We start from the raw sequence: 15,248 nt of genomic DNA on the forward strand, positions 1-15,248 counted from the left end.
GCTGTCCACTTTAGAGGAACAATGTAAAAGCAGAATATTATTTAAATAGAAAGAGACTGCAGAAGCTGCAGTAAAGAAGGATCTGGGTGTCCTTGTACATGAATCACGCAGGTACAACAAGTCATTGGGAAGGCAAATTGAATGTTGTCCTTTATGGCATAGGGGATAGAGTATAAAAATAGAGGGAAGTCTTGCTACAGCTGTTTGGTCATTGGTGATACTGAACCTGGAGCACTGTGTACAGTTTTGGCCCTTACTTAAGGAGGGACATAATTGCATTGGAGGTAGTTGAGAGAAGGTTCACCAGACTGATTCCTGTGATGAAGGGTTTGTCTTACGAGGAAAGGTTGACCAGACTAGGCTTATGCTCATGGGAGTTTAGAAGAATGAGAAGGCTTTCTTCTCTCAGTGGGTTGTTATTGTTTGGAAATCTCTTTCCCAGAGAGCATTGGAGGCTGGGTCATTGATTATATTCAAGGCTGAGTTAGACAGATTCTTGACTGTAAGGAGAATGGACCGCTTGCTTCTCCTCCCTAAAGGACAAAACCACAGTTTTCCAGGACAGAAAGGGAGCAAGAGAATGAGAGGAAGTTGTTGACCATTCCTTCTAATGGCAGTGCCAGTACTATGGTGGATTTTAGTTGCTTCTAATCCTTCCAGTTCATTAGGCATCCCTGATTGGAAAATCTATTCTTGAGTGTCAGAAGGCTACTTAACTATGTGAATACCACAGCCAATCCTAATCCTGTCAACACACACTCACTCACTCACTCACTCACACTTCCAGCAGAGGATGCTGAATAATGACCGAGATAGGAATATTTGCAAATTCTACTCTCCCTCGTCAAATGGCAGGGCAGCCAATTGTAGCAAGTTATTATTTTTGCAGATGAGATTGACGAACTGAGCATAGAGTTGGGATCAAACCTGAGAGTTTCCAGACCTGTGTAGCCTAGCTGTACCACCATAAGGTGATGATCCAGAAGGAGAGATGTATTTGATACTTTCAGTGGTACTTGGTGCACTTAGATATGACTCAAAATATAATAAATTGCACATCAAATACTGTAATCTGGATTTTGATTGAAAATCCATATATTAATGCTAGCTTCTGAGGAATCATTTCAAATCAATTATTAAATACCTACATCTATATCTAGCTGAAAATCATATAAATCAAATAATTTCATTGAAGCTAATAGAAATAACAAACTTCCTTACAGTTAGTATAGATTGGTTTTCGATAGGGCTTTCCTTTGCTGAATACAATTGCTGTTGTTATGCAGTTGAAAAGAGATAGAAGGAATATAGTGGTATTCTCATAACTCCTATAGCTATCTTTATTTCGTGCCAGGGAGATGGCAGTAGCGTCTGCTGTCTTGTTAGATGTAGTAATGTCATCATTGGTTAGGTTTGTGGGTTTACAAGCTCTGCAAAGAGAAATTATTAGAGAATTTTAAATACTATTATAAATTCATTAGTATTATTGATTGTACAAAGGATTGTTGTCAAATATCAAAATGTCTCTGTCCCTCTTTAATGTTCCTATAACCAGTAGGGGTAGGTAGAAAAAGCAACATGACCAGACTTAATTGCCATTTCTTGAGTACTCCAGGGTAAGAGGTCTTGTGTGATGGGTCGGTATATATTGCCAATAGCCCAATTAGAGCAGGATTAGCGTCAGAAGAACACTTGATCCAAATATTCAAAAAGGCATTAAAGTCAATTCCTGGGAAAGAAAATCGGGCAAAATGTAAAACAGGCTGCTAATTCATAATCACCCATTTTCTGCATGGGAAACCTCTATGCTGGTGAAGTTAACAGAAAGCAGCATTACAGATGGTATAAATAAACATTTAGAGATATGGGAGCTATAAGGGATTCCCAAAACAGCTTTAGAAAGCAGAGATCGCATTTTACACATCTGATCCAATGTTTTGAAAAGGTGATGGGAATGAAGAATTGGGGAGACTGAGTAAGCATCAGCTACTTGTATTACCAAAAGGCCTTTAGTAAAGTGTCACATGAGGCATTATGTAAAAATAATATATCTTGTGGTATAGAAAATGTAATAGAAAGATTATATTTTAAAAAAGGATTATGAAAATGGAGCTTTTTGATGGCTCTTTCTCAATGAGATTAATTAATGAATGAAATACTCGAGAGTTCAGACCCCCTTCTGTTCATTATATTCCTTATAATTAAGAAGAGGCCATGGGCAGTACGATAGCTAAAATTTCAGATGACACCAAATTGTGCGGCAAAATCACTAAAAGAGGAAAATAAATTGAAAGTTGGTATGGATAGATTGATGAAGTGGGCCCCAAGTATGGCAGATATCCTTTAATGTACAGAAGTGAGATATTATAAACATTGATACTTAAAATAAGGGCAAGGAATTTAACATGAATGGTTGTTAATTATAGATAAATGCAAGGGAGAAAAACTTGGAAGTGATCATTGGCTGCTCCCTCAAGCATCAAGCTCAGTGTGAGGAGGCCGCAGCCAGTGTTAACAGGGCCGTATTGCCTTGCCAATTCATTACCAGCCAGGACCATAATTGTATCGTAGAGTCATAGAGGTTTACAGCACAGAAAAAGGCCCTTCAGTCCATCAAGTCTGCACTGGTCAAACAAGTACCTAACTATTCTAATCCCATTTTCCAGCACTAGGCCCATAGCCTTGTATGCCACAGCATCGCAAGTGCACATTCAAATACTTCTTAAATGTTATGACGGTTTCTGCCTCTACCATCCTTTCAGGCAGTGAGTTCCAGATTCCCACCACCCTCTGGGTGAAAAAATTCTTCCTCAGATCTCCTCTAAACCTCCTGCCCCATACCTTAAATCTATGCCTCCTTGTTATTGATCCCTCCATCAAGGGGAAAAGTTCCTTCCTGTCTACCCTATCTATGCCCCTCATAATTTTATACACCTCAGTCATGTCCCCCCTCAATCTCCTCTGCTCCAAGGAAAATCACCCCAGCCTATCCAATCTCTCCTCATAACTAAAACTCTCCAGCCCAGGCAGCATCCTGGTAAATCTCCTCTGCACTCTCTCTAGGTGCAATCACATCCTTCCTATAATGCGGATTCCAGAACTGCACGCAATACTCTATCTGTGGCCTAACCAGCGTTTTATACAGTTCCAGCATAACCTCCCTGCTCTTCTATTCTATGCCTCGGCTAATAAAGGCAAGTATCCCATATGCCTTCTTAACCACCTATCTACCTGTCCGGCTACCTTAAGGGACCGGTGGACATGCACACCAATGTCCCTTTGATCCTCGGTACTTCCCAGTGTATTCATCGTGTATTCCCATACCTTGTTTGTCCTGCCCAAGTGCATCACCTCACACTTATCCGGATTAAATTCCATTTGCCACTGATCAGCCCATCTGACCAGCCCGTCTATATCCCCCCTGTAACCTATCCTCCTCACTATTTACCACCCCACTAATTTTTGTGTCATCCGCGAACTTACTGATCAACCCTCCTACATTCAATCATTTATATATACCACAAACAGCAAGGGACCCAACACCGATCCCTGTGGAACCCCACTGGACACAGGCATCCAGTCACAAAACACCTCTCGACCATCACCCTCTGCTTCCTGCCACTCAGCCAATTCTGGATCCAATTTGCCAAATTGCCTTGGATCCCATGGGCTCTTACCTTCATTATCAATCTCCCGTGCAGGACCTTATCAAAAGCCTTGCTGAAGTCCAAGTGGACTACGTCAAATGCACGTCGTTATATAATGCTTTGGTATGACTTCATTTATTTCTTGTCCTTCAAACTTAGGAGGATAATTTGAAACTGGAAAAGGTGCAATGAGGGCAAAATGGATGATTCCTGGCCTGAGAGCACTGAGCTATAAAGATATTCTTGATGCCTTGAATTTGTATTCATTAAGAGGGTAAGAATCAATCATTCTATAAAAATAACATTTTAATCTGGAATCTCATGGGAATTTATTAATCATCCATGAAGGGTTGGAAACATAGAAACATATAAACTGGGAGCAGGAGTAGGCCATTCGGCCCTTTGAGCCTGCTCCACCATTCAATATGATCATGGCTGATCCTCTATCTCAATGCCATATTACTGTTTTCTCTCCATTCCCCTTGATGCCCCTAATATCCAAAAATTTATCAATTTCTTTCTTGAATATACTCACTGACCTGGCCTCCACAGCCTTCTGTGGTAGAGATTTCCACAGGTTGACCACCCTCTGAATGAAGAAATTTTTCCTCATCTCAGTCCTAAATGGCCTGCCCCATATCCTGAGACTGTGGCCCCTGGTTCTAGACCCCCCAACCAGGGGAAACATCCTCCCTGCATCTAGTCTGTCTAGCCTGTTAGAATTTTATATGTTTCAATCAGATCCCCTCTCATTCTTCTAAACTCTAGTGAATACAGGCCCGGTCGAACTAATCTCTCCTCGTACAACAGTCCTGCCATCCCTGGTATCAGCCTAATGAACCTTCGCTGCACTCTCTCTATGGCAAGTATACCCTTTCTTAGGTAGGGAGACCAAAAGTGCATGTAATACTCCAGGTGTGGTTTCACCAAGGCCTTGCATAACTGCAGAAAGACATCCCTACTTCTGAATTCAAATCCTCTTGCAATGAAGGCCAACATACCATTTGCCTTAACAAAAACAGAATTACCTGGAAAAACTCAGCAGGCCTGGCAGCATCGGTGGAAAAGAAAAGAGCTGACGTTTCGGGTCCACATGACCCTTCAACAGCAACCAGTTCTGTTGAAGGGTCATGTGGACCCGAAACATCAGCTCTTTTCTTCTCCACCGATGCTGCCAGGCCTGCTGAGTTTTTCCAGGTAATTCTGTTTTTGTTTTGGATTTCCAGCATCCGCAGTAGCTTTTTGTTTTTATACCATTTGCCTTCCTTTTTGCTTGTTGCACCTGCCTGTATACATTCATTGACTGGTGTACAAGGACACCCAGATCCCTTTGTACATACACATTTCCCAATATATCATCATTTAAATAATACTCTGCCCTTCTGTTTTTCACACCGACGCGTATGACTTCACATTTATCCACGTTATACTGCATCTGCCATGTGTTTGCCCACAAACACAACTTGTCTAAATCGCCCTGAAGCCCCCTTGCATCCTCCTCACAACCCCACCCAATTTTGTGTCATCAGCAAACTTGGAAATATTGCATTTGGTTCCCTCATCCAAGTCATTTATATATATTGTGAATAGCTGGGGCCCAAGCACTGATCCCTGCGGTACACCACTAGTCACTGCCTGCCACCCAGAAAAAGACCCATTTATTCCCACTCTCTGTTTCCGGTCTGTCAACCAATTCTCAATCCACGTCAGTATATTACTCTCAATCCCATGTGCTTTAATTTTGCCCACTAGCCTCTTATGTGGGACCTTATCAAAAGCCGTCTTGAAATCCAAATACACCACATCCACTGGTCCTCCCTTATCTATTCTACCAGTTACATCCTCAAAAAACTCCAGTAGATTAGTTAAGCATGATTTCCCTTTCATAAACCCATGCTGACTTTGTCTAATCCCGTTAATGCTTTGCAAGTGTTCTGTACCATGGGCAGAATCTTCTGCTGGTCGGGAGTGGGCGCGGAGCCGATCGCCACCTGCGATTGGCTGCGTGCCGCCATTTTACATGGCTGGGCCAATTAAGGCCCACCCAGTGTGACGTGTGCCTGGTAGCACTCAGCACTACCTGTGCGGGCCGCATGTGCGCGAAAGAGCGCAGAAATCTCCCTGAGACAGCTCTGTGCCTCAGAGAGATTAAGTCTATATTTAAACTTTGAAATAAAGAGAGAAAAAAATTATTCAGATAACGCCCCTCGTGTGCCAGTGTCACATGAGCTGGGACATGTTTATGAAGTGAGAACAATTTATTTATTAATTTAACAAAACCTTCATGAAGCCTCACCCGCATGTAGATGAGATTTCATGAAAAATGCGAAGGCCGCTTGTGCTCTTTCGCTGCCCGCCAACCTTAAGGTTGTACGGGCAGTCCTGTCAATTACCTAAAGTAGTTTATAAATGGCCTTAAGAGGCCTTTGACAGTTCGGCGGGTGCGCAGCCGCCTCCAACGCGCACCCACCGAACAAAAGATCGGAATGACGCGCGGTGATGTCGGGACACACGCCCAACATCACCGCGTGTCATTTTACGTGTCGGCGTGCGAGGTGCACCCCCAAACACTGACGAGAAAATTCTGGCCCATGTCTTTTATAATAGACTCTAGAATTTTCCCCACTACTGATGTGAGGCTAACTGGCCTGTAATTCTCTGTTTTCTCTCTCTCTCTCCTTTTTTAAATAGTGGGGTTACATTTGCCACCCTCCAATCTGTAGGACTGCTCCAGAATCTATAGAATATTGGAAATGACTACCAATGCATCCAATATTTCCAGGGCCACTTCCTTTAGTACTCTGGGATGTAGATTATCAGGCCCTGGGGATTTTTCAGCTTTTAACCCCACTAATTTCTTTAACACCATTTTTTTTTACTAATACTGATTTTCTTCAATTCCTCCCTCTCACTACACCCTTGGTTCCCTAACATCTCTGAGAAAGCATTTGTGTCCTCTTTTGTGAAGACAGAACCAAAATATGTGTTCAATTCTTCTGCCATTTCTTTGTTCCCCATTATAATTTCCCCCGTTTCTGACTGTAAGGGACCTACAGTTTAACATGTTTTAACAAAGAGCTCCTGATTTGGTTACAAGTCTCTGTTTTCTTGTCTCTATCAGGAGTGGGAAAGGGATGACTGATAGATGGCCGTGAAGTCAGTTAATAGTCTTCTCTTGGCCTGTATACATAACCAACCAGGAAAATCAATCACACTCTCACATCCCAAAAGATAGCCTTCAAAAATGTTTTCAGGCTGAAGTGAAAAATTGTAGCAGAAGGGGGGACATGAGGAAGAACTTTTTTACGCAGAGGGTAGTGGGTGTCTGGAATTCTCGTGCCTTATCTTTATAACGTTGCACATTCTCACTTTTCAGATAGACATCCAATCCCTTTTTGAATACCCTGATCGACCCTACCTCCACCACCCTCTCAAGAAGTTTGTTCTAGACTCCAACTCCCCTCTGAGCGAAAAAAAAAATTTCCTCTCATCACTTTTACCCCTTTTGCTAATTATTTTGAGTCTATGCCCTCTGGTTCTTGATATTCCCTTGAGTGGGAAAGTTTTGGCCATTGACAGGTCAGCGGGCCCGCAGCTGATTTTGCTGTGCCTCCGCCTTCCTGAAAATTTAAATGGGGTGGGATGACGTCGGGGGTCCCTCCCAATGTCATCCTGCGTCATTTTACGCGTTGGCAAGCGGGCCCCGCCCCCTGCTCGCCGACGGCAAAATTCAGCCCTAAGGAAAGCAGACCAAACCTCTCCAATCTATCCTCATAGCTATAGTTCTTTATCCCGAGAATTGGTCTTGTGAATCTCCTCTGTACTCTCTCCAATGCCTTCACATCCTTCCTCAATTATGGCACCCAGAACTGGACGCAGTACTCCAGCTGAGGCCTAACTAGTGTCTTGTACAAGTTCAACATGACCTCCTTATTCTTGTGCTCAATGCACCTATTAATAAAGCCCAAGATACTATCTGCTTTATTAACTGCTTTGTCAACATGCCCTGCCATTTTCAATGACTTATGTACATACGTACTGAGGTCACTCTGTTCCTGCACCCACTTTAGAGTTTCTCCATTTATTTTATATTGGCTCTCCATAATCTTCCTGCCAAAATGAATCACCTCACAACATGTAACCATTGTTGGTTCTGTAAGCTTAGAGTTAAGTTCTGTAATCAGTTTTTGCAGCAATGTAGTTCTTGTGATTTCTATTCCTTATGAACATGTCATGTATTATGCTGTGATTTTAAGTGTATCTTGCTACCTTAACTTTAACACACCCATCATCTTTATGCATTGATTTTACATGTATTTTAAACAAACTTTATGTAATTTCTGGAACTTTCTAATTTCTGGAAGTCTGTATTCTTTTAATATTTTTAATTAACTTGCACCAAGCACAGGCGGATACCAGAAAAACATACAATAGTGAAGCTGTTCTCATAACCAAAACATATTGATGAGCACCTTCCATAATGCGAGTTCTACAGGATATACAATATTGATATCTATACATCAATTAGACATTTGCGACAATGAGCCTAAATGTTAATCATTAGAGCTAGACATCACACGCTCTCTTACCTCAAATAAGCTGACACTAAAACTACCTTAAGGCCCATGTTATCTCACTATAAGATCATGGGGCAGAATTTTGCCCTTGGTGCGTGGGATCGGCGGGGTCGGTCGGGAAGCTGACCGCCACCCGCGATTGGCAGCGCACCGCGATTTTACGTGGGCAGGCCAATTAAGGTCTGTGCAGCATGATGCAGGAGCGGCAGTGCTGAGCGCTTCCTGTGCAGGTGGCTGGAGGAGGGCGAGCGGGCCTAGTATGCAATTTGCAAATGCATGTGAAAGAGCGCTGAATAATCTCACTGAGGCACGGAGCTGCCTCAGGGAGATGATGAATATATTGAAAAAATTAATAAACAGAAAAAATTAATGAAACATGTCCCCTCATGTGACTCTGTCACACGAGCAGGGACATGTTTGTAATTAAAAATTAAAGTTTTTATTTCATTTGGATTTGATTTTGGAAACCTCATCCCACCCGTGGATGAGGTTTCCAAAAAAATGCATAGGACACTTGGCCTTTTCGCCTGCCTGTCAACCGTTAGGTTGAACGGGCAGTGAAAAATTCAGCATAATTGTTAACTTAATGGCCTCAATAGGCCTTTTAATTGTCAGTGGGCGCGCTGCTGGCTCCGGCATGCGCCCGCCAAACGAACTATCGCAAGAGTGCATGTTGACGTCAGCACACTTGGCCTATGTCAACGTGCTTTATTCCATGCTCGGGCGTGTCGGGCACGCGTCCGCACGCCAAGCGAAAAATTCTGCCCATAAAAATTAATGAAATAACAGAAAAAATTATAATGAGGGGGATGGCCCCTAAGTAAATGACACATTAGAAGACCAGTCAGGAGACAACAGGAAATGACATCAGTGGATGACCATCACCCTCGAGAAACCAATCAGAAATTGATCATGTACCACCTAAATCAATCAGGGACTGACCATGTGCTGCCTGAGCCAATCAGAATTCAAAAACATGATTGATCATGCACGTGGATTGTGGTTTGGAAAGAGTTAAAAAGCACCAGCCTTCAGCTAGCCCTGTGTGCTACATTTGAAACTGAAGACAAGTGACTGCTTTCCAGGTGAAGCAAAAGACCACAGAACTGAACGAGAGAGAGAGAGAGAGAAGACCATGAGCCGCCTTGCGCCCTAGGTTGAATCGGGAAGAAAGAACCACGTCGAGCCAGTAAATAAACGTTTCCTGAGTTACATTGCTAGATTGTCTCCTGCTGCCTGAATGGTTAAAGTCGCAAAAGGACAAATTAATATTGAGTGAGTGCAGACTGACAGATTTGGAGGTTTAACACCCCCAAAAACTTACAATCCTCCACTACTTTCTGGGAAAGAGAATTCCACTGACTAACGACCCTCTAAGAGAAAAAGAAATCACCCTCATATCCTCCTGGTATCCATCCTACCAAGTCCTCTCAGGATCTTATATGTTTCAATAAGATCACTTCTCATTCTTCTGAACTCCAATAGGCCCAAACTGTTCAACCTTCCCTCAAGGTAAGCCCTTCCTGCAGGAATGAGTCGAGTGAACCATCTCTGAACTGCTTCTAATGCAATTATATCCTTTTTCAAATAAGGAGACCAAAACTGTAAACAGTACTCTAGGTATGGCTTCACCAAGGCCCACCAAGGTGCAGTAAAACTTCCCTACTTTTATAGTCCATCCCCTTGCAATAAAGGACAACTTTCCATTTGCTTTCCTAATCACTTGCTGCACCTAAATACCAACCTTTTGTGATTCATCTGTCAGGACACCCAGATCCCTATGTACCACGAGTTCTGCAAACTCTTTCCACTTAAGTAGTATACTGCTTTTCTATTCTTCCTGCCAAAGTGGACAGATTCACATTTTCCCACATTATACTCCATCAGTCAATTTTGCCCACTCACTTAACCCATCTATATCCCTTTGTTTACTCTTTACCTCCTCTTGACAACTTACTTTCCAACCTATCTTGGTGTCATTGGCAAATTTAACGACCATAATTCGGTCCCTTCATCCAAGTCATTGTTATAGATTATAAATAGTTGAATCCCCAACACTGAACCCTATGGGACTCCACTAGACCTATTTAACCCTACTCTCTGCTTCCTGTTGGCTAACCAATCATTTATTCATGCTAATATGTTACCCCCTACACCATGAGCTCTTATTTTGGAAATCCAAGTAAACCATAAATAAAGTTCCCTTTTGTCCACCCTGCTTGTTACTTCCTCAAAGAATGCTAATAAATTAATTAAACACAATTCCCCTTTCACAAAACCATGTTGACTCTGCCAGATCTCATTATGATTTTTTAAGTCTCCTTCTATAACTTCCTTAATAATGGATTCTAGCAATCTTCCTATGACCAATATAAAAGCAAAATACTGCGGATGCTGGAAATCTGAAATAAAAACAGAAAATGCTGGAAAAACTCAGCAGGTCTGGCAGCATCGGCGGAGAGAGAAACAGAGTTAATGTTTCAAGTCTGTATGACTCTCCAGAGCTCTGAAGAAGGGTCATATGGACTCGAAACGTTAACTCTGTTTCTCTCTCCACAGATGCTGCCAGACCGGCTGAGTTTTTCCAGCATTTTCTATTTTTATCCCTATGACCAACATTCAGCTAACTGACTTATAGTTTCCTGCTTTCTGTCTCTCTCCTTTCTTGAATAAAGGTGCCATTTTCCATCCTGCTGGGACCCTTGCAGAATCTAAGGAATTTTGGAAGATTGTAACCAATGTCTCTTACTATCTCTGCAGCCACTTCTATTAAGATTTTAGGATGCAAGCCATCAGACCCTGGGGATGTCAGCCTTTAGGTCTCATGGTTTTCCTAGCACCTTTTCCCAGGTGATGGTGGTTGTTTTAAATTCCTCCCTCCCTTTCACCTCTTGATTTTCACATATATTTAGGAAGTTTTCTAGGTCTTCTAGAATAAAGGCTGACACTAAGTACCTGTTTAACACTTCTGCCATTTCTTTGTTTTCCATTATTAATTCCCCAGGCTCATTCGCTAGAGGACCAACACTTGTTTTATTTACTCTTATGTTTTGCCACTGCATCTCTACTGTCCTACCTTCAACCTAGTTTCCCAGTTCACTTTAGCCTACTCTGCATTCATACCCACATGATTACCTTTATTTAGGTTTAAAACACTCCGAGACCCACACATCTCACCTTCAAACTGAAGATGAAATTCTATCATGCTATGATTGCTGTTGGCTACATTGTTCCTTTACTATGAGGTTATTGATTAATTCTGTCTCATTGCACATTACCAGATCTACAATTAGCCTGCTAGTTGAAGCAAATAACATAAATGCAGTAAAGGGGTAGCTAGATCAGCACTAGATGGAAAAAGGAATCGAAGGATATAGGTTTAGATGAAGGAGGCTTGGAGGAGACATTTGTGGATCATAAAAACCAACATGGACCTGTTGGGCCAGATAGCCTGTTTCTGTGGTGCAAATACTTTAATAACATAAAGCATGTTAATGCTTCATACCTGTATATATCTGTTTGTGTGTACCAAGGTTGTTGCTGAACCATTATGAATCCAAACACATGTAAAGCCAGGCTAAGGATAACATTGAGAATAACTGACAGCAGCAAAGGTGGAGATATAAGTTGGCCAGGGGGTCGATTCGGGTCCAGCTGTGGATGTGCATGATTAAAGCTCACTGAAATACAAATAAAGATTTGAATTAGCTCCCATCAGCTCATTTACACAAATATCTTGGATCTGATGATCTCTTCCAAATATTCTTAAATATTTAATGAAAAATGATATACCATCACCTTAACAACATTAAAGAACTCTAGCTGGCAGAGTGGTTTTTATAAAGAATAACATGTACAAGATTGAGTCACAAAACTGCAACATATTTAAAAAGTCTCAACAATTTTAAACTGGCAGAACAAAGAATCTTGATTATACTATTGAATATACATTTTATGACTCACAGCACAAATAAACCAAATTTGAAATTTTGTGAATTTTCCAGTTGGAACATATTCCACTATCACTCCCAAATTGGGGCAAGCCTCCAGTTTAGCGGTAGCATTCCCACTTCTGAATTTGAATGTGTAGAGTTCAAAATCTAGTCCAGACAATCCGGGTGTTTCTGAATTCTCGGTTGACATCCAGTAGGATACTTACAAGGTGTAAGTGACCCCCTCATCCCTCATCATAAGGAAGCCCAAAAACTTGCTCACTGTATCAGACTAATTACCCTTTTGGTTGGTATAATGATAGTTATGACTGTGGAAGGAGTATTCATGTTAATCGCTATTAGACTTTTAATCTACTACTTGACATTATCCTCCAAGGGGAGAATTGGAAGATGAGAAACAACAACTGACAGATTCCCTACTACTGATCATTAATTTTGTAGTTGCCGAGTTTAACTTTGAACCTTTGCATCTACTCTTACTCTGGCCTACTCCTGTTCCTAATTCTTGCGTCCGTATGTATCCTGTATAATAATTGGACCTCACTTCTATTAGCACTGGTTAATGGGAAGAATAAAGATTTCTGAAAAAAAAAGGAAAAATGGGGTAGTCAAAGTGCTCATTGATTTTCAACCCCTGGCAGTCTGGGAGTTGAATTTCTCCCCCCTTTGACTCCAGTGAGGGAAGTGAGCTCCCTGGAATATAAAGAGAAAAACCACAGAGAGAGAAAGACCAGCAGTACATTTTCATGAATTGCACCACTAGTTTTCCAGTAAGACTGATCAACACTGAGAGAATTCACAGAGATGCTTCAGGTCTTTATAGCCCCAGCAACCCAACCACATAGGACATTGTGGTGCAAGAATTGACTAAAAAATTAGTGTTCATTAGATACTTGGGATCAGGATAAATTACACAGAGTTAAAATAAATTCCTTTTAAGATTTTACATCACCATGCTATGTTATCACTAAAACTCATGCATTTCATATTGACAAAGTATATATTAATATTTTATGACAAGTTTACTCAATGCAATGGTATGATTGAAGGAAGCCACGCCAACTGTGCAGGTGGCGGCCCAGTCAGTTTGCTGACTACCCCTAAGGAATCAAGGTAAGTCTGCATAGAGTACCGATTATGTGAACAAGTTTCTCCCCTAAAAATCTGCTGCATGAGCAAAATTGGGTAATATAGGGCTGAATCTTAGCTATGTCAGGCGGGCTGGGCGGGAGTGGGTGGGTGCGGAGCTGGGGACTTGTTTGTGAAGTCAAGAAAATTTACTTAATTATTTTATACAAGTTTCAGGAAACCTTATTCCGCCCGTGGATGAGGTTTCCTGAAAATCACAAAGGCCGCTTGGTCTCTCCGCCTGCCCACCAACTTTAAGGTTGGATGGGCAGCGTTGTTAACAACTTTAATTGCTTTTTCAATGGCCTTAATAGGCTGTTAACAGTTCGGTGGGTGCGCAGCCGCCTCTGGCGCGCGCTCGCCGAGCGAAATATCGAAATGACACGCGATGACGTCGGGACGCACACCCGACACCATTGCGCATCAGTTTCTGCGTTGTTGTGTTGGGTCCGACCCCGCACGCCGAATGCAATATTTTGCCCATAATCTTTTAAAAAGAGAATTGTTTTAAAAATATTCCATTGATATGTTTAAGATGGCAACTTGGTAAAGTTTGTATACTAGAGCTGAAAATGGGTTTACCACAAAAAATAAGCATTTTGAATCAGTGTCAATCCACTACCTGTGAGCAACTTGAATTTAAATGGCTGAACATGGCTTTTTAAAAAAAATTACAAAAACTACCCCCTAGTGAGATTCTTGTACAGTTGTCAAACCCTCAGTAAATTTAAAAACAATTTCGTTCAAAATCATTCATAATGCACTTAAGTTATTTTCTGCCCAAAAGATTCAGCTTAATGTTTTTCGAGCCTCCTTGATGCCAGCAAACAACACAATTATGAAACTCCCAATGGTGATTAATTTTCACTCTGAAACCAATTTTGTGGCCAGGTCCTGCTTCTAGGGTGAATGTTTTTGAAACTAGTACAATGGAAAAATTGTTAAGACTTGATTTGTGCTGAAGGCAATTTGTATTTAAAATTCTGTAAGCTTTTGCGTCAGGTACACCAAAATCAAGGAAATTGCACAAAAAAACCAGCTCAATAAGAAACTCCAGGCCATAATGTTTTAGTTATAAGTTATTTACTCAGCTGCTCCAGAAGTATTTAGGAATACAAATTATGCCAAAACCCAAAAGCCATTGACATCAGCTAAATAATTCACTGAAACACAGCAGTACGAATACTTACTCGTGATACCAATAACTGTTGTAATAGCCAGATCCTCAAACAAAAATTGATAATTCCCGAAAGTATTTGCTTCCTAAATTGAAAATGTAATTTTATGTTAATACATTAAATATACGTAACTTGCAAATTCATAGTTAACGTTAGAATAGTGTCTGCAGACTCTGTAGTTGCTAAGATTGTTGCCGGTGTGGGGACAGAAAGTAGGCTACACAATACAGAAGTAAGAGTAACATAAAATACCTTTCTCCACCATATTAGCATGCAGATCACAGCTTTCCTTTCAACTGACAAAATAATGCCTCAATTTGATTGAAACTTTTATATATGCTACTTTATAAAATAGCTGGGGTTGTGAAATTGCAAAGGATCAGTATGGGTCCCCTGACAGCCTAACTGACACATCATGTTGTGCAAACTTTGTATACTGCAAGGACCCTTGGTTCAATTATTCAGATCTGCTTAGTTAACAGATTTCAGCTGGAGTGGCCAGTCTAGTAAGCCTCAGTATTCTTGGTTGGAGAGGGAAAAGTCTGCCAATGCTTCAATTCCTGACTGCTGTCCAACCACCCCTACTAGAAAATATATATATGTGGATATCAGGTAAGGACAGGATTGAATTTTGCTTTGACTGATTTTGACTAAATTTGAACCTGTTCAGATTTAATCTCTGGATTCGTACATAAAGACTGGGAAATTGGGCACGATTACACAGACTGACCACATCCAATGGGAACCATAAAATGATCCAACATC

At 41.3% G+C, this 15,248-nt stretch overlaps 1 protein-coding gene across 5 annotated transcripts in view; it reads right to left on the reverse strand.

Annotated features, from left to right (window-relative positions):
* Window positions 1-15,248, reverse strand: part of LOC144693818 (putative cation-transporting ATPase 13A4) — a 130,561-nt gene that overhangs the window by 10,055 nt on the left and 105,258 nt on the right. For 4 of the 5 annotated variants that reach the window (XM_078563872.1, XM_078563871.1, XM_078563870.1 and 1 more), the window contains 3 exons: window positions 14,496-14,568; window positions 11,730-11,904; window positions 1,222-1,430 (listed from right to left, as the gene is read on the reverse strand). In XM_078563872.1, coding sequence (XP_078419998.1) covers window positions 1,222-1,430; window positions 11,730-11,904; window positions 14,496-14,568 — 457 coding nt within the window. The remainder of the gene's footprint in view (window positions 1-1,221; window positions 1,431-11,729; window positions 11,905-14,495; window positions 14,569-15,248) is intronic. The other variant, XR_013579604.1, reaches the window with a different exon arrangement.

The sequence above is a fragment of the Cetorhinus maximus genome, chromosome 19, assembly GCF_964194155.1.
Source record: "Cetorhinus maximus chromosome 19, sCetMax3.hap1.1, whole genome shotgun sequence".
Taxonomy (NCBI): Eukaryota; Metazoa; Chordata; class Chondrichthyes; order Lamniformes; family Cetorhinidae; genus Cetorhinus; species Cetorhinus maximus.